Below are 18,904 nucleotides of genomic sequence, written 5' to 3' on the forward strand. Positions count from 1 at the left end.
ACAAAAGAAAACAGCTTCACTAAATGCTTAAGAAAATGATATCTAGGATTACAGTATGAAAAAGAAGTATCAGTCCACCTATGGAGTAGGAAACTAAAGTGAAGAAGAAAAGTAAAATCTATCTATTTCCTCAGTTATAGGAAAGGACAATAATACTGCACAGTGCTACTGTAAGTAATTATTAGGAACTGCAGGAACTGTGCCAGCTGCCTGATCAGCATTTTAACAAAAAAAAAGGGATGTTACAGAGTGCCAGAGAAGCACAATACTGCACCTTCTGAGTGTTAAATCGTCTGTGGGAGAAAGCAGTATAATCCATATGCACAAACAGAGCTGCAGTCACTTCACCTGCATCCCAAAATGCTCCCTACTCCCAGCTGAGAGCACAGTGAGCTCAGCCTTCTGCTAGTGCTGCCCAGCTGAGTGTGCAAACAAAATGAGTGTGTGCTTCACACACACATTTCATGGAAGCACAGGATAAGCTGAGTTGAAAGGGACCCACAAATGTCATCAAGTCCAACTTGTAGCCCTGCACAGGACCATCCCCAAGAGTCACACCATGTGCCCGAGAGCACTGTCCAAACACTTCTTGAAGTCTGTCAGGCTGGGGCTGTGACCACTTCCCTGGGGAGCCTGTTTCAGCACCCAACCATCCTCTGGGTTAAAACCCTTTTTGTTTAAATATCCAACCTAAATGTCCCCTGACACAATATCAGGCCATACCCTCAGGTCCTGTCACTGGTCACCACAGAGGAGAGATCAGTACCTGCCCCTTCTCCTCCCCTCACAAGAAAGTTGTAGACTGCAATGATGTCTCCCCTCAGCCTCCTTTTCTCCAGGCTTACACAGACACAGTGACCTCAGCCACTTCTCATATGGCTTCCCCTCAAGGATCTTCACCATTTTCATCGCCCTCCTTTGGACGCTCTCTAATAGTGTCACGTCTTTTTTATACTGTGGTACCCAACCCTGCACAGTGCTCAAGGTGAGACCACTGCACTGCAGAGCAGAGGGGGCCAATCCCCTCCCTTTCCCAGCTGTGCCTGATGCACCCCAAGTCTGTACAAAAACAGACTGCTGATGGATCAAGTCGTAGTGCTTGCCTTCACATAAAACAAGACACAGTCCTTTCTCAGATAAACTAAAATCTTGTATTTGAGAAATAAGCTCGGCACACTCCCCCTTTACAAGGAAAATAAAGCAAGCAGTAAAAAATACTGGTGAATACACCCTTTTGCCTCGATTTTTGATTCAAAAAATCTGCCTCCTCACAGGCATGCTCTAAAAATAAATGTACTATTTCTGTAGGGTTTACCAACTGCAAGGATTAATGTTGAGAAAACCCTGTAAGGAACTAAACTTTTTGGATATCAGGAAGCAGGAAGCATATTCCAAAAGTAAACCAAAAGTGGTCATAAGCTGAATGGTGAGAATAAAATTAAATGGTGGACAGCTGCTTCCTTGCTTCTAGATGGTCCCTTCTGCTCAGCTAGAAAGTTGACACTGTCTCAAAAAACCTCAATGACCTTGTAGGATCCAAATGAAGGAGCTGATGCCCCTAGCAGGCTCCAGTTCCTGTCTCCCAGGGACATCCAAAAACCCAGAAGCAGCCAGACCAAAATGGATCAAAGTGGCAAAAAAATCCAGTGCTTCCTGTCCCAACATCCAAGCAATGGAACGTTTCAGAGATCTAGCTTGTTTGCAGCTCAGCTATGTCCTGGGACCCAGCAAGCAAAGGTGGTGGGTTTCTGATGTGAAGCTACCCCTCCTGCCCTCTCCTTTCAAGTGGGATGTGGATATAGGGGTAGATTTAACTAGAAATACAATAAATACAATCATCATACGTACATATATAAAGACTTTGGGGAAGTCTGTAACAAAGACATGAGGGGTACCCAGAACATCCACCTGCAAAACACTGGTAAGGAGGTGTTTTCCAGACAGAATATCATCACAATTAAATGGTTTACCTAATGCAAGAAACAGCAACCTACAAACAATCCTCATGAAAACAAAGCAGGAGTCCAAAATATTTTTGAAACTTGTCTAAATGTTTTTTTTTTTTCCCAGGTTATGAAATTACTTCCCTGGCTTTCAGCCATTATCTGTTAAACTTTTACCTTTGCATTTTGTAATTACAGTTTGTTCCAAAACCTAAGGACAGTCTCCATGAAATTAAACTGAGACACTTTTCTCATATCATATCCTCACCAGCCTATAGAATTCTAGAAACTGAAATAAAACATCCTTAGCACAATGACCAATTTGTTCACTAGTCATTTTGGGGGGTACTGGTAAAAGTCTTTCCTGAATGCTAGAATATTTTCATTAATGCAATATTTCTGTAAAACCTAATACTGCCTCAGTACACGTGAATTTTTAGGGTAAATTCATTTTTTATAACAATATCCACTTCCAAAAAAAAAAATTTAGAAGTTATCCAGGCATTACAACACCACTAATACCACTTCTAAGTGCCACACTTAAAGAACTGTTTTTAAAAATCCTGATATAATCACAAGGCAAATTCACATTCAAGACAAACTGTTGGATCCCTACAAAAAAACCCCACAGTGTTTAGAAAAATCACAGTGTTTTAAGTGCTAGAATTTGACAAGTAGCACAAACACCATCAAGAGTACAAAACAAGACTCAGGAAGACCAACTCAACTTCAAATTGAATTGCAATCAATTTAATTGGATAAATACTTAAAAGAAGAGCCTGCACACATCAGGCAGCTGACAACAGACATGTATGTCACAGTACAGCTGAGCACAGAAGGGAGAGACTTTGGAGAAGACAAAGACCACTTAGTGACTGCCTGGTTTTTACACAGTGTGCAACTTCCCTTTTGGATTATCTGTGATTAAGGGAACCAGTTCTTACATTTCCTAGGCACCTGTTACAACCACGACTTGTTTTCAAGCCTGATGTCACATATTTCTTAAAGTTAGCATCAGGGCATCAAAGTATTGTCAAGCTTAAGGGGTGGGAGGACCCGGAGGTGACACTGCTTCACAAGGAAGAAACTGCCAAAGAACATCCCACAAAAGAGCTCCCACACTTCTATGCAGGCAGCCCAAATACACATCCTTGCTTGGCACCTTTGTCCTACTAAAAATGACATAGCACCTTGTGAATTGGCACTGTGCCATTCTGACAGATGGACTTAAGAGCAGGCAGCCAAGAGACTATGTATAAGCACCAAATATGTTTTTTGAGAGGAGGACTTCCAGCCAGGAATGTTAAAACAGCTGTCCACATTGAGCTTGCATGCCTACACTTAAGAGGATATGCTATCGCCACTCGAGCCCTGAGCTGGATTAACTTGGAAAATAAATAAGATAGCTTCCACAGCCACATAAGGTGAGTTTTTGCAGAATCAGGATTAGTGATACTCAAGGGGGGCTTTACTGACCTACTATTAGTGGGCACACTTGCAGGGTCAAAAAGCTCATCAGTTCTGAAGCTCAGTGAATCTTTTATGAGGTGCACACCTATGTATTTCTCTTACTTGGGAAGAAAAACATAGAATGCAATACCAGCATGATTATGAACAAGTATGACAGTGACTTCCATTCTGTGTTGGACAATACTTTTTTAATGAATTAGCTGTCCTCACTAAAACACATGTATCTGTGTGACTGGGATCTGTTTCCCTGGGTTTTCTTCTCTTTTCAAAACCTCAAGTGCCACGGCCCACTCCAAGACTTTTTGTCAGCTCATGCCTACACAAAGACATACGTTTTACATTTTGACACCACTTGCATAGTTTTCCCCAATAACAGAATCACATCACCTGGAGAACCGGCTATTGCATAACACAGGATGTGAGGTGGCAGGCCTGCAGAGCCATGCCCAGGCCACTTCTATTCCAACCCTGCACCTGGCTGAGCTGTCTGCTGCCCACAAATCCCTCTCCTCAAGGACATGCAACATTCCAAAACATTGAGAAGATCCAACAAAAACATGTTTGCTCACATGAACATGCCAAACAGTGCTCTTTTTCTTTCTCCCCCAAAACCTCAGATTTTACTCCTGCCCCTCAGAAAGTCACTAGTCTATATATAAAGTGAGGCAAAAAGCAAGTTAAAAGTTTCCTCAGAATTCCACACTATTTAAAAAAGATAACAGCAAGATTTCCAAAAGCAGACAACATTGCTTCTAGCCCTGAGTAGCTTCAATACTGAATGGAGGTGATAGTACATTTTATTCAATGTTTGAACACACTTTGTGTTCATTTTAATTCTCCCTGTGGTCACAATCAAATCACAGGCATAAATTTTTCATGTACACTGTAGCTGGGTGTACTCATCTTTGTTCTGAATCACCAAAAATGAACTTCGACTCTACAAAGGTACTCCCAGTATAGATCAAAGCTGCCTTCAGTGCCTGGCAGGCACAGGGTCACATGGAGTCTACCCAGCTGCTGGTGCCTTTTACCTTTGTTAACTTTGCTGCAATTAAAGTTACCTGAGTCACTTCATTACTATTTCCTGTGCTAGAAGCGCATCAGTGGTAGGCATCGTTTCTCCTGCACAGTGAGGATTTCCCCCAATTGACCTTGCCTTCCCCTCTGTTGAATAAAGATTTCCACCTCTCTCACCGTTCACCTCTTCTACCCTTCATTCCTCACCTACAGCATTTCTATTTCCTTTCCTTTTTTCGGTTTTGAGGACTGTGTGAGATTACCTACTTGCAAAAGTTCCAAACTACAATTTAGTAACCTGAGTAACGAGATGCTTTGTTTTTCCATACTGCCAATAAAGTCGATGCTAGGTTAATTTTAATTTCCAAACCACTTAACCTTTCTCAGATGGGAGCAGGGAGACAAAAAACACTTTGTCAAATACTTCATCATGCAGATTAGCAATGCAGTGAATATCTTTCCCTCCTTCCAAAAACCTACAGTGCCCCAGGCTTTTTCAAGACACTGCACAGACTGTGCATGGCTTTAAAACGGTTCAGGGAACAGTCAAATTGCCAAAGAACAGGTCAAAAAGAATAAAAACACTGATCTGGACCACGACTTTTGTTCAGTAAAGTAGTTACACACACACTCCATAAGTATATACCTTCCATAAATGTGTGTTTTACATGTAATTACTATCTCCGTGGCAAAACCAAAGAAAATTGAACTCCAAATGGTAATGCTGAGCATCCAAAACTCTTTCACAGCTCTCTCAGCCCCCTAAGTGCCTCTCCTTATTTGAAAAGAATTTGAAGGAATATATGAGGCTAATTTCTTACAGAAGCACGTAAAGTGCTAATGCAAAGTCAGGGAGCAGTTAATCTTCTTACACATTACACAAACTATCACGATCAAACTCCAATAAAGTTTAGTACCCATTTATCTGAGACATTCTTTCTTCCCACCATCACACAACTATCAAGAAGACTTGTCAGTACCTGCTGAAAAACGTATGCCAGATTGGACTCTCATTTCATTGTGCTCCTTGAGCTGCCCTAACCAAACTCAGCCCTGAAGGTTTTACATGCTGGTTTATTGATGGGTTTTTAACTCTGAGATGCCAGATGATGTATCAGTGCCAGTCAAAATTCATTGCTAGTTCAAGGCAAATGAATGCTGGAAAACGAAGCATGCCAAAAATCTCTCGAAGTGCTTACTGAACATTAACTTTACAGACACTTTAGGCTAAAAGCAGAGCAACCAGAATTTAGAAATATAAAGCTTCTGTCTTAGCAAAAAGAAACTTGAAAGAGCACAGCAAATTTTAACACTGCTTTCTGCAAAAGTGACCAGCTACTGCCAAAAATGCTGAATAGCATTGGAGAAGACGACTTTCTCTGTTGTTCCATTACCCGTGCAAGATGGTGCGAGTGCAACTGCTTTCAGGCACACTGTGTTAGTTACACCAGTTACCACTGTTCACCATGCCACGAAACACTTTAGAACAGGAAAGCATGGCAACTGTACTTCAAAAGGTCATTTGAAAAGGAAAATTTAGCACAGATGTTGCTCAGCAGGACTAAGGCAGAAGTACCTGTAACTGGCCCCTCAGAGAGACCTGGGGTTCAGCATTCTAAGTACCCAGGTACTTAAGTTGCCTTACCTAGGTAAAGCGAGGCGTTTTCTTTCTTGACATTGTCATCTAAGTAGGTTGGTCCCAAGGTATAGATGGGTGTCGAGCCCATGCCAATGAGGATTTGGGCACAAATGAATAAAGCTACATAGAGAGAGTGGTCATTTCCGCCGGTGTCCTTGAAGCAGGCCGACGAGTCCCACTGCTCTTTGGCAGTGCCATTGCCAGCCACGCACAAGCCCTCGTTACTGACGGAGGAGTTCAGTTCCTGGATCTGGTACGGCGGAGAGATGAAGTGAGGTAAGGAGAAGAGCGCAGCGCCCAGGGCGATGAAAAGCCCCCCTACTGCCAGCCAGAGCGGCCTCCGCCCGCGACCCCCGAAGTAGCTGATGAAGACCACCACCACCAGGCTCCCGATGTCGAAGCAGCTGACCAGCAGCCCCGACTCCGAGCTCTTGAGGCTGTATCTCCGCTCGATGGTGGTGATGACGCTGCTCAGGTAGCCGGAGACCATGAGGGACTGAATGAAGGTCAGGAAGCACATGCACACCAGGAAGAAGCGGGAATCCGCCAGCACTGCCCGCAGGCACGCTCTGCCCGGGGGGCCCGCCAGCAGCAGCGCCGGCGGCGGCGGCGGCAGCAGCAGCGGGGGGCCGAGGGACACCCCTCGGCCGGGCGCCGCCGGCTGGCCGCCCTCCGTCTTCCAGGGCAAGCTCCCGCTGCCGCTGGCGGGGGGCCGGGCAGCCTCGGCGACGGCGCCCTCGCCCCGCTCGGCCTCGGGAGCCGGTCCCGCGGCGGGGCTCGGCGGGCCGCCGCGGCCCCCCCCGGCCGCCAGGGGGGAGCCGAGCGCGGGCAGACTGCGGCACCGCGGCGCCTCCGCCCGGCCCCCCGCCGCCGCCGGCCGCTCCGCCCCGGGGAGCCGCTGCTCCTGGGTCCCCGCCGAGGCCATGCTGGGTCCGGCGGCGGCCTCAGAGGAGCCCGGCCGGCTCCATCGCTGCCGTGCGTCGAGCGCGCTGAGGGGCCCGGCGAGAACGCAGCATAGCGAGGAGGGGAGGAGGGAGGGGAGGGGGATGGCCCTAGCCGCGGCCGCCGGCCGCCCCGCCGCACGTGTCAGCCAAACTCCTTTGTGGCTCCATCCACCCTCAGTCTCGCTCGAGGGGCCGCCCGCCCGCCGGGGCGCCCGCGCTGCCGGCGGCTCCCGCTCCTCGCCGCCGCATGCCCGCGGCGCCGCGCTCAGCAGCCGCCCGCCGGGGCCCCGCGGACAGCCCGCCCGCCGCGGGGCAGCGCCGCCCGCTCCGCCGCCCGCATCCTCCTCTCTCCTCGCCGCCGACGCCGGTGACGGAGCTCCGAGGGGTTGCTGCCGATCTGCGGGGCGGAGAGCAAGCACGGGAGGTCAGCGGCGCCGGCCCCAGCCGCCCCGTCCCTCCCCGCCGCCCCGGCCTCTGCCCGCCCGACCCCGCGATCTGCGCTGAGCTCCGGGGAGCGACTCCGTCCCCGTCCTCGCGTGGGCTGGATCACGGCAGCGCCCCGGGGACCGCGCGTCCTTGGGGACGGCACATGGATTTACATAAGAGCTGGGGCGGCCTCGGCCAGAGCGCGACCCTTTTATTTGGCGCCGGATGCGACAGCCAAAGGTCGCCGTGCCAAGCCTTTTATTTTCCAGCCTAAAAATAAATGCGCTGAAATAAATACTCCGCTACAACTCGGCGGCCCGGGGAGCAGCGGCAGGCGGAGGGAAGGGGAACAAAGCAGGAGCCGGGCAGCGGCGGCGGCGGCAGGCACCCCGCGACCCGGCATCCCGGGGCCGACCTCGCCGCCCCAGCTCGCTCGGGTGCCCCCCGGGACCGCCGGGTGCAGAGCGGTGCCCAGACATCCCTACCGCGGCACCGGAACACGCCTTTTGCCTCCTTTGTCCGCTTTTGTCTCCCCGCCGCCTCCTGATCGCTGCGGCCCCGCGGAGGGGTGGGCAGGGGAGGCAACGGCACCCGGGCAACCGCGCCCGGCGGCGGATCTCCCCCACCCCCAGAGGGTGGGCGGCGGAGCCGGCAGGGCGCACCGGGTTTTCCTCCCGGCCGCCGCCAACTACTCACCGAGCGTGCGGCGCCGGGGGCGGCCGGCCCGGGCCCTGCGCCCCCGCCCCGCCTGTCACCCAACGCCGGGTCCCCCTCGGCCGCCTCCGCCTCCCCGGGCGCCGGAGCGCAGGCGCGCCCGCCGCAGCCGCCGGGCCGGGCGATGCCGCCGGGCGCTCGCTTGCCCTCCGAGCTGCCCTCGCCGGCCCGCGGTTACCTGGCTACACCCGCTCGCCAGAGAGGCCGGAGCCCCCGCGGGACGGTGAGCCCGGCGGCGGGGCACGCCTTGGGGTGTGCCCGGTTTGTGCCCTTGCTCACCCGGGGGGCTGCTGAGGACTGCAGCTCGGCGCTCGTGGCTGAGAAAGTCCACGGAGCGCCACGGTTGGCAGCCCCGGGCGGCGTTTAGGATGCTTAGGATGATGTTGCATCGCTTTGTGTAAAAGGCGGAAATATTCGGAAGACGGGTACCTCAATTACATCGTCTACTGAAAAGTGAGAAGAACTAAGGAATGATTTTGTAAAAGTTTCTATTTTTGGGAAAATAGACCACTTGATGATCCTTTTTGTCCAGGTTACTGTCTCCAGTGCAAACCATCTCCAAACTGCTAAGCACATGCAAAATATGGGAAAAGTAGTTTGGAGTTAACTCCTCGTAGAGTTTCCCCTAATCCCCTTTTTTGGATTTGTGTAGTGTCTTGAATTGCACTGGTTTTGCTTTCAAGTCACATATTTAAAGCTCTAGTATCAGGATAAGGCTAAGTAGTCCTGCAAATTATTTGATTTGTTGTGGCTTGATAGAGTGTGAACTATTGAGGTATTTTCTTTTTTTTTCTATAAAATAATGCAAAGGAATACACCAAAGAAACATGATATCCTACACATTTCTGAATAGTTAGTGCATTTCTGGCAGGATGGAAGATTTACTTCTGATTTGTTTCTCCTCCTTTAAAAAAAAATAATTTAAGACTGATACACAACTTTTTTTTTTTTTTTTACTTTTTTTTTTTTTTTTTTAACTTAATTATAGTCTGGATCAATAAGATAGATTCATATCACATTCATAAAAATATACTATCTTCAAATTTTATAAAACTATTACCAAGAGTTATTTTGATACCTCTTTATACTCAAACACTCCAGTTGCTCAAACTCAACACAGCCAAAACTATTTTTTTTTTTTGGTTGGTTGGTTTTCAACCACATTTATCCTGTTAAGAAGATGCCCCCAGTTTATTGCTTGTCTAGGCCTAAAGTTTTATTATTCCCTTTGATTCAGATAGGTTTTCAAGGATTCATGAAAAACTTATCCTAGTGATTCTTTCTTGCTACATAAGGTCCTTATGACAATTTCCCACAGCTAGTTATCACTGCAGCTCCTCTCTCCTGCTTCTTCCACTGTCAGATTCCCATGACCACAGCTTCCGTCACTGCAGCTCTGGCACTCACCTCAGTGCACAGTAAGCTGAATAAACTCACTGAGGCAGCAGAAAACCAATCCAAGGGGGGAAAAAAAAGGCGTTTTGCTGGTTTTATGAGCTGAATCACTTCACCAAGGATGGGAGCACAAGAACTTGTGTGGAAAAAAAAAATAAAAAGGCAAGAAAAGAGGAGATCCATGGGGATAGAGGAGAGGATAACCCAGTTCAGCTAGAACAAGCTCTTAATTCAACTCCATCATCTAATGCAGCCATCCATGAGGACACATGTAATTCACTTGGTAGTCAGTATCCCTCCAGTAACTTCTACCCACTTGAACTAGTACATGAACCAATTACTGCAGTTTGTAAGTCCAATGATCATTATAATGGATCTAATGTATGGCGCTTCAGTGCTTCGCTCTGTCCTTGGTTCACAACAGCCCCATGCACCACCACAAGCTTGGGGAAGAGCTGGAAAGCTGTCTGTCAGAAAAGGACCTGGGAGTGCTGGTCAATAGCCAGCTGAACATGAGCCAGTGTGTGTCCAGGTGGCCAAGAAGGCAAATGGCATCCTGGCCTGTATCAGCAATGGTGTGGCCAGCAGGAGCAGGGCAGGGATTGTCCCTCTGTACTCGGCACTGGTGAGGCTGCATCTTGAGTGCTGTGTTCAGTTCTGGGCCATCACTGCAAGAATGACATTGAGGTGCTGGAGACTGTCCAGAGAAGGGCAATAGTTCTGGGGAAGGGTCTGGAATGCAAGTCTCATGAGGAGCTGCTGAAGGAGCTGAAGTTGTTTAGTCTGGAGAAAAGGAGGTTGAGGGGAGACCTTATCGCTCTCTTCAACAGCATGAAAGGGGGTTGTAGCCAGGTGGGGATCAGTCTCTTCTCCTGATTAAAAAGCGATAGGATGAGAGAAAATGGCCTGAAGCTGCACCAGGGAAGGTTTAGATTTGCCATTTAGGTTTAGATATTACAAAAAAATTCTTCACCAAAAGGATTGGAAAAGACTGCTCAGGGAAGTGGTGGAGTCACCATTCTTGGAGGTATTTAAAAGACATGTAGATGTGGCACTTTAGGACATGGTTTCATGGTGGACTTGGCAGTGCTGAGGTAACAGTTGGACTCAATGATCTTAAAGGTTTTTTCCAACCTAAACAATCCTGTGATTTTTACATCAGCTTTGGGATCTTGTTCTATGACTAGGATTCCTAGCCACTGTTGTGTAAAACCAACAATAAATTTGTGAGATTGCAGAATAACAATAAATACACAAAAGCATTCTCCAATCCCATGGGAAAATATAAGGGTACAGCACTCCCAGTTTCACAACATTTGCAAACATTTTCAAGTACAATTTCAATTCTTTCCACAGTGGCAAACCTATCAAGACAGAAACTTGTTCTTAGGACTATGTGAAGATGTTTGTTTTGCGCAGTTATTCCACCTGACTACAGGTTCTAAAATGTTTGACTTCCCAGCTTTGGGTCTGAATATATGTATCTTATATATTAATTATATTCATATATTCATGTATTTACATATATATATATATAAAATATATATAAATATATATATAAATATATTATATGTATATATATATATATCTTAGATAGCAGGTTGGCAGTTGGGTGTGAGCATCCAGCACCAAGTGATGAATGGGATATCAGTATTACTCTCTTCACTTTTGACTACAGACAACAGACAGGTCAACAGACAAATTGACTAGAAGGTGCAACAATGGTACCTTTTATTCACAGTAAAATACAATTGTATAAAACCTATTTCTCCTTTTAAAGTTTTACCACAGTGAATTTAAAATACACAATATCTCTCAAGCATGAAGCAATCAATGGGTATTGCAGACCAGCTTCTTTATGGCTAGAGCTTTATGGCTAGAACTGCAAAAGATCATAGTACCCATTTTGCTAGATTAAGGACATGGGCTGACATCCTGTTTTGATTTACCTGTGTTAATGAAAGACATAAAGTCAGGACTAGTGAAAGGCAGGCCCTTTATTCTAAGGGTTCTTAAGTTCCCAGCTGACAACCTCCTTCCTTTTGCGGGCTGCCCTGCTGCAGTGGCAAGCGCAGCCCAGCTGCTGTTCTGTGAGGGACAGGACCTTAGCTCACAGCTTGGTCTCTCTCATGAGCTGATCAGTTCCAAAAGAGAAGATTCTCAGAATTGCCAAGGCACCATCTTTTTAAGGTCATACTTTAGTTGCTGACAGTTTTGAGGCTTTACGTGTCCTTGATGGTTCAGGAAGCTGGGGGTGCCCAAGAGGTACCTCAGCCTAATCTATTTCAGGCCACAAAGACAGGAAAAAAACTCAAATGAAGGGTGGCATGAGTTGATGGCTCTGCTCTTCCTTCAGTGTTTCACATTTCCAGCCAGGTTTTCTACTCAATGAAATGTCACAAAGGCAATAAATCAACACACTTGTCTTTCTTCCCCTTTTGCCTCACACTGCTGCCATTTTTGGGCAATATATTCTCTTCATTCCCAGCCCAATATTAGTAAAAGAATAAGCAAAACAGCATGTGCGTTAGGAGGCTAAAAGACTTTAGATTTTCCCGGAGCATGAGTGTTGGGAAGCATAAAGCAAAAGGACAAGAAGTGTCACTCCTCGGGGACCCTCACCAAGCTAGTGTCCTAATGAACTCCCAGAGGCAGCTCACTGCTAGGAGAGAACAGCTCATTATTTTTATTTCAGATGTCAGAGAGAGCACATGTAACAGCAGATCCTATACTAAAGAGCTCGTTTAGTACAAGAAATGAGCTTAACTGCAGTCAGATACTATTGGGAGACATACACATTAATGTTTGTCGGTCTCCAGAGAAGAACTATCTAGAGTCTCATGAATGAAATAAAGAAACCATGAATGCCAGGGAGGTGCAAAGCAATAGGGGAAAGGGAGAAAACAGAAAATCTCAGAAATAGTGGTTGAACTTAGAGGTGACAGCCATCAGTATTAACACTGTACATATCACAGAAGAAAGGACTATGTCTTCTCACTGAAGCCATTCTTCTCCCATACAGTCTGCCTCTGCCATACACACCTATCCAGGCAGCAGCCCCACGATGCACAGTGGGGCCAGGGCTCTGGGAACTATGGATTCAGTTGGCCATCCAGGGATCATCAGGCATGGAGAGCTGGGCAAGTGGCTGGGGACAGGGTGGGGCCCAGTCAGAAGCAGCAGATGGTAAGGACACCTGCAAAGGGAAGGCTCTGACATGCCTTGCTCACTGCAGGGCTGAATCCAGCACCATGCCAATAACATGGGCTCTCCTTTGAGTGCCTAGTAGCAAGATAAAGGCCATGCCACCTATGTTAGTCATAAGTGATGGTTTTCTAGGGCTTACTGTTTTATTTTAGAAGATGCAGAGTCTCAGTGAATCTGCTTGAGATAATTTTAACAGTTGTGTTCAAAATTAGACTTTCCTTTTCAAGTGAAGCCAAATGTGTGTGTCTAAAAAAGCTAGGCGAGCATCTTAAAAGTGGGACTGATTCTCATTTATGTCTGTCTCCTATGCAAACACACACAGAAAACCTCTTATATTGAAAAATAAACTGAGGTGTAGTAAGTGTCACGTTTTATATGTAAGGAGTATAAAGAATAAAATAAAATTTTAAAAATAAAAAGCATAAAAGACACAAGGAGAAGCTAAAACTTAATTTCTTTTTATAGATACTATTAACATCTTGAGATCATATTGATAAATGCTAAGTAACAAAATAGGAGGCAGGGCAGGAAGAAGCTCTAAATCCCAATCTTGTAGCATGTCAGACTGTGCTAGGAATTTGTCTGGTGGGGCAGAGGTAAGGGGGGTGATGCCAAAAGCTTTCAGAGTCAGCACAGGACCTTCATCTGGGCAGTATCTCAGGTCTGAGGAAAACAGTGAGGACATCCATCGAAGGAGGGGAGCCAGCCCTTTGCTCCCCTCTGGAGCCAGCCAGGCTGGAAGCCCTGACTCAAGCACCACAGGCTCTGGGCAGCTTTGAGCCACCCCTCATTCTGCAGCACAGTGCTGCACTCTAGCCCCAAGCAAGATATATCTAAAGGCAGATAACCCACCAGCTAATCATCAAAGATATCTTTTTTTCCAAGTTATTTACAAGCAAGACATACCAGATTATTGAACAGATACTTTGTTAAGAATGTATACAGGGCCATGGTAGCCTAGCGGCAGTAAAATGAGAGATGATATATGCAAAGACACATTTGGTGCCTGTTATTATTTCCTAAGTCCTATACCTCTGGTTTTAAGCCTTTTTTTTTCCTGCTGCCACGGCAGTATTAGGCATTAAGGAGGCATGAAATACTCAGTTTACATGGGAGAAGAAGAATGGAGTTAACTGTGCCTTTCAATGTGATTTCACTCTTTGTGTTCACATCTTTTCCCTGAAAGTCCCAGTCCCTCTACTACATCCTGCTTTTAAAATGATACAAACATTCATCCGAAACTGTGAAAGCATTGTCTGAACCCAGGATTAAAGCCATGAGCAAAGACTAAACCAGACTTCCCTCTCACTCATTCACAAAGATCTCATTTCTCAGCATCTGCTGCTTTATTCCAATGTCACCTTTCAGCAGCCCTTTGGCAAGAGTTCTGTATTTATTTATAAGCTAGTGCACTTATGTTTGGTTAATATATGCATTATGACATTAACCAACCTTAAACATAGCTTCTCTCTAAACTTGTATGCTTTTACATGTGTTAGTTTTTAATGTTAAAAAATTTTAACATAAATGTTAAATGTAAACATAAAACATTTTTGACAAAGTCAAGATACTTGGAAGTAACTGCTTGAATTCTTTGCTCATATGCAAATTCAAAATTCGGTATTAGAATAGAATATTTGCTTGTTGTTTTTTTCCCCCACCTGATCATTAGTTTCTCTCAGGGGAAACACACTGGCAAAATCACAAAATAGCAGTGCCACAATAGAAGAAACATGGAAGAATGCCAGTGAGTAAAAATATCCTCCCCAAAAGCCAGTAGACAGGAACATAAATATATCTGGGAACTCCTGGGTCATCATCCCCCAAGGCTAGTCACCAGGCTTTTAGTGGGGCACAGTGTAGCCTGACCACAAATATCAGTAACTTCAAAATATAGGGGGTTTAGTACAAAATACAAAAAAACCACAAAATCTATATTGCACCATTAAACAGCTAACAAGAAAAAAAATCAATTTCATTGCCAGATTCTAAGTAAATTTACTTGTGTCTAGAGGCAGACACATCAAAGACATTTTCCTGGCCCGTGCCGGTGTCCAAATTGGTGCTCCAAGGTGTCACCCAGCAAGTGACCTCAGATGGGAATCAGCAATGTGCCACCTAGAATCAGTGCTTCTGCCTTCACACAAAGAGAAAGAGCATTTGTCCAGGGAAAGTGCATGCCATTCAGAATCAATATCTTTAAATAAAATCATGTGCAAGTTTAATTAGAGTAGTGATAAAGTAATTGAACATTGATGAATATAGACAAAGGTAGCACAAAATAAGAGTAATACACAAGGAGAGATGAGAATATACTCTCATGAAACACTGGCATCTAAAATGTGATTTAATATGATCAGTTCAGCAAATCTGAGAATATTAAAAGCATTCTTCAATTACCAGTACAGAAGCTAGCTCCTTCCTGTTTCAGTAGACCTGAAAAGGGAGAGAACTGCTGGAATGAGGAGAATTATACTCTGAGATAAATACACAAGATTTCTCCTGCCTATCTCTGGAATGGTAAAGCCATTTCAAAGCCCTTAGGCTACCATGCACCCCCACACTTAAACCAAATTCTCTACCTAGAATATGAAAACCTGAAAGGAATGTAGTGAGCTATTTACAATTACCTGGTCTGAAGCAATACAGTGTAAAAGGAGTTACAGAAAGCTAGCCAGGAAAGCAGCTGGTAACAGGTACCAATGTTCAAAACAAATTTAGGCCAGATATGAGACCAGGGTTTTGTTGGGTTTTAGGAAGAATAATTTGCTCAGTAAGGCATATTTTATAGCCTTAGGGTCCCTATACAAATAAAAGAAGCAGATCTCTTAGAGGAATGCATGCAAAATTTTTCTGAAGTTGTGTGTTTATTATTTTAAGGCTGAAAAAAGAATGGAAGGAAATGCTTTAAGAGGAACCATATGCTGAAGCATTATTCACCTTTTATCCTCAAAAACATGTTTTCAGTGTGGGCACTCTGAAGGCTCATTTCAACAAACAGTAGTCTCTGAAGCTGCTGACCCAAGAAAGCTTTTAGGCATGCCAGTCGTGGAGGCTTATATATGAAATCCATCAGTAAATTTAAACTATTGCAGCCTCCTATTCCATGTTAAACATTACCCTACTATTGCCCTGAGCTCTGATCTGTGTGGCCTAAATTGTCTTCTGAGTTAAAGGAAAAAGTGATTCCCTGTGGTTCAGGAAAATACTTTTGGGTTTGTTCTAGCCATAGGACTGAGATCAGCCACTTAGCTGTCACTGAGTATAAACACAGACTTTAATCCTGTGTTCATTGCTTGGGCAGGGACTGGGGGACCTTGTTGCACTGGAGCTGAAGTGAGAGGCAGCACAGCAGAGCTGTGACTTGGTCTGATGGGTCCTGCACACCACGGGGACTGGCATTTTTAGTGTTCCCCACAAGGGACAGGTGGACATGCATTGGACACCTTCTCAAAGATAGAAAAGCAAGCTAGCCCCACTGTTTCCCCAGTGAATTTCCCGCCCTCTGTGTCATACTACAGATTCCACTGCATACTCCAGATGTGATCCAGCTATCTGGTTGCTGTCAAGAAGAGGTAGATGATTGTTCCAGCACTTCATTAAATGATAATTACCTTTAAATGCTAACCTGAGTCAACAGCCTGTGCAGTTCTTCAGCTTAGGGTCACAGACACTTGTAAAATATTTATTGTCATAACATTTTGGGGAAGACCTATTCTAATTTTAGCTTTAGCTAGTGGGTTAAAGCCTAGCAGGAAGGTGGGAGGTTTTCCTTAGAAATACCACCTGGAGTAATGAGGCATTCTGCTAATACAGTTTCCATGCAACTATGAAGGGAGGAGACTTTATCTGCTTCCTTTCTCCACTCATCCCAGCTGGCAATATAGATACTACATGTTAAGTACATGTTATTTTCTCTGTTATATCTGTGACCAATAATACAACTTGCAAAAAAGTTAGGGACCAAGCAGTATATGAAGACTCTTGACCCAAGTTTGCCTCTGAGCACAAATCCTCTCAGCCAAATCAAGACACTACAGCCCTGCTTTCACCCAGATGGTGATATTTCATTTTCTTAAATGCAAAAAAAATGTTTTGTATTACTTTTCCTGTTATTATGAGATGTCAGTAGGGACCATTAAGACCTGGGTGATGTGCGGTGCTCAAGGACACACTGCAGAGTGTGACCTCAAGGCTCTCATGCTAGGCTTGATGTCATTCATATAGGACATCTCTGTGACTGCTGCCACTGTCAGCAGGAGAAAACATTGAGTTTTTAATTGTCTTTACTATTCATAGAAACCCTTTGGTGCCACAAGGATAAGTCTTGTGTTTGTACAAGAGACGCTGAAATGTGTTCACTTTCAATGTGCAACATTACCTGTTGTGAATGAAATTAAATTGTTTTGCATATAAAATGGCCATGTAAAATTAATCATAAATAGTTTTAAAATAAAATCCTGCCTATAATGTAGCTCATAAACCAGATTTTCACTCTGATGTTTTTAGTCTGTCACAGTTGCCCCTGCAGCTATTATTGCTGGGTCTGAAATGTCAGAAAATGGGCTTCCTATCCATCACCTAAAGGAACAGTTGTTCCCAGCATAAGGACAAGACAAAATAAGTAAAGCTTCAAAGGCAGTTTTAGCAGGTTTCTTTAGGTATTAAAAATCTTGGAAAGAAATATTACTCCACAAAATGAAAGAGAATACTAGTAAAAACTGTATTATTTACATGCACACATGCATGTACACAGACAGACTACTCTCATACTAGTAAGAAATAAAGGGTTGGACTGAAAAAACTGCAGGAAAGGGTGTGGATTCAATGGAGCTGTATAAAATAGCTGGAGAAGGCAGTCCAAACTGCTCTCTCCTCATATGGTAACCAGTGGTAGCTCTTTTGTGCTGTGCAAGCAGAAATTCCCACTGATGTCTTAGTTTGTGCTCTGGGAATTAGATGTGGGCAGTGGTGAATTCAACAAGGGCTTTTTTTCAGGTGTTAGCTACACCCTAGGGATGGCATGCTGTCCGAAGTCAAAGAGTAAAATCCTGGCCCCACAGAATTCAGCGGTAACATTTCCTTTGCCAAGTACCTATTCTCCAGGTTACTGATGCCTTTAACCCATTATATTGTCCTCTGAGAAACAAAGAAGTGGTGTGGATCTGAAACCTGTTTATGTAGTGTCTTTGACTCTTTATCTATGTGTTCCTGTGGGACCCTGTTAGGAGTCCTCTTCTGAGAAGTTTGACTCCCCCATTATCTCTATGGCCTTGGATCAACAATTACATTTCAGCAACAAATATTTCATTCAAAGAGGAAGAGAAATATTGCTCTTAGAAGGATTATTTGATAACAAAAAACATAAATAATATTTGCAATTTTCAGTTGTTTAAAGATGGTAGCAGTTTAAATGTTATGCAGGAATTGTAGACTAAGAAATCACACCATCCAGCAACCTTTGAGAAGATTAAATCTGTAAATTCAGCAGTATTTTGAAATGTTTGGTATTGTTTAGACATGTAAGGTAAAAAAAATCTGTCTCTACACATAGGTATTTACTCAGCTGCCTTGAGGAGAAGTTTTCTGTGTTATGCCTTCAGAGAGAATTAAAACTACTGTCCTCAGGTGCAATTTACTTCCTCAGACTGCTGATTTCTCAAGCTCCATCATTTACAATTTGACCTGTCTTCCTGCATGTTTCCAACTTTTCTACCTAGTCTCCATAAAAAGATGCCCCTAAATGGGGTGTTGAGGAAACCTCTCTATCTGACCATCCAGGAGCCACACTGGCACCACCTAGGCTGGGACTAAGGCTCCTTCCTAGCTACACATCTCACACTCACACAGTCAGACCATGTTTCCTCACCATCTCAACCCCAGGCTTCCTACAGCAGAGTCTCAGACATCTTGAGCCTTAAAATAATGTAATTGTGGTGAAATAACAAAATAACTGCTCAAAATGGGTGCCTCCAAAGAGGGAATCAAGGGAAACCCTGGGCTTTTATACCAGCACAGTCTAAGTGCTCAGGAGTCTGGAGGTCATCGTTCCTGCTGCATTTCTGAGTGTCCCTCACCTGGCTGAGCTGCAGGTCCAGCAGCCCTTTGTTACACAAAGGCTCAGCAGTTCACGTGCTCTTTCTGGGCTT

At 45.1% G+C, this 18,904-nt stretch overlaps 1 protein-coding gene across 3 annotated transcripts in view; it reads right to left on the reverse strand.

The window, feature by feature from the left end:
• SLCO5A1 (solute carrier organic anion transporter family member 5A1) overlaps positions 1–8,239 on the reverse strand; it is a 74,000-nt gene extending 65,761 nt beyond the window's left edge. Inside the window, exons 1-2 of one of the 3 annotated variants that reach the window (XM_058831710.1) lie at positions 8,136–8,239; positions 6,076–7,410 (exon numbers count right to left, since the gene is read on the reverse strand). In XM_058831710.1, coding sequence (XP_058687693.1) covers positions 6,076–6,994 — 919 coding nt within the window. In that variant the 5' untranslated portion in view covers positions 6,995–7,410; positions 8,136–8,239. Of the gene's footprint in view, positions 1–6,075; positions 7,411–7,500; positions 7,612–7,942; positions 8,071–8,135 lie in introns of those variants that run through there. The other 2 variants (XM_058831708.1, XM_058831709.1) reach the window with 2 other exon arrangements.
• Between the last annotated feature and the right edge of the window lie 10,665 nt (positions 8,240–18,904).

Source organism: Poecile atricapillus, chromosome 2 (genome assembly GCF_030490865.1).
Source record: "Poecile atricapillus isolate bPoeAtr1 chromosome 2, bPoeAtr1.hap1, whole genome shotgun sequence".
NCBI classification, from domain to species: Eukaryota; Metazoa; Chordata; class Aves; order Passeriformes; family Paridae; genus Poecile; species Poecile atricapillus.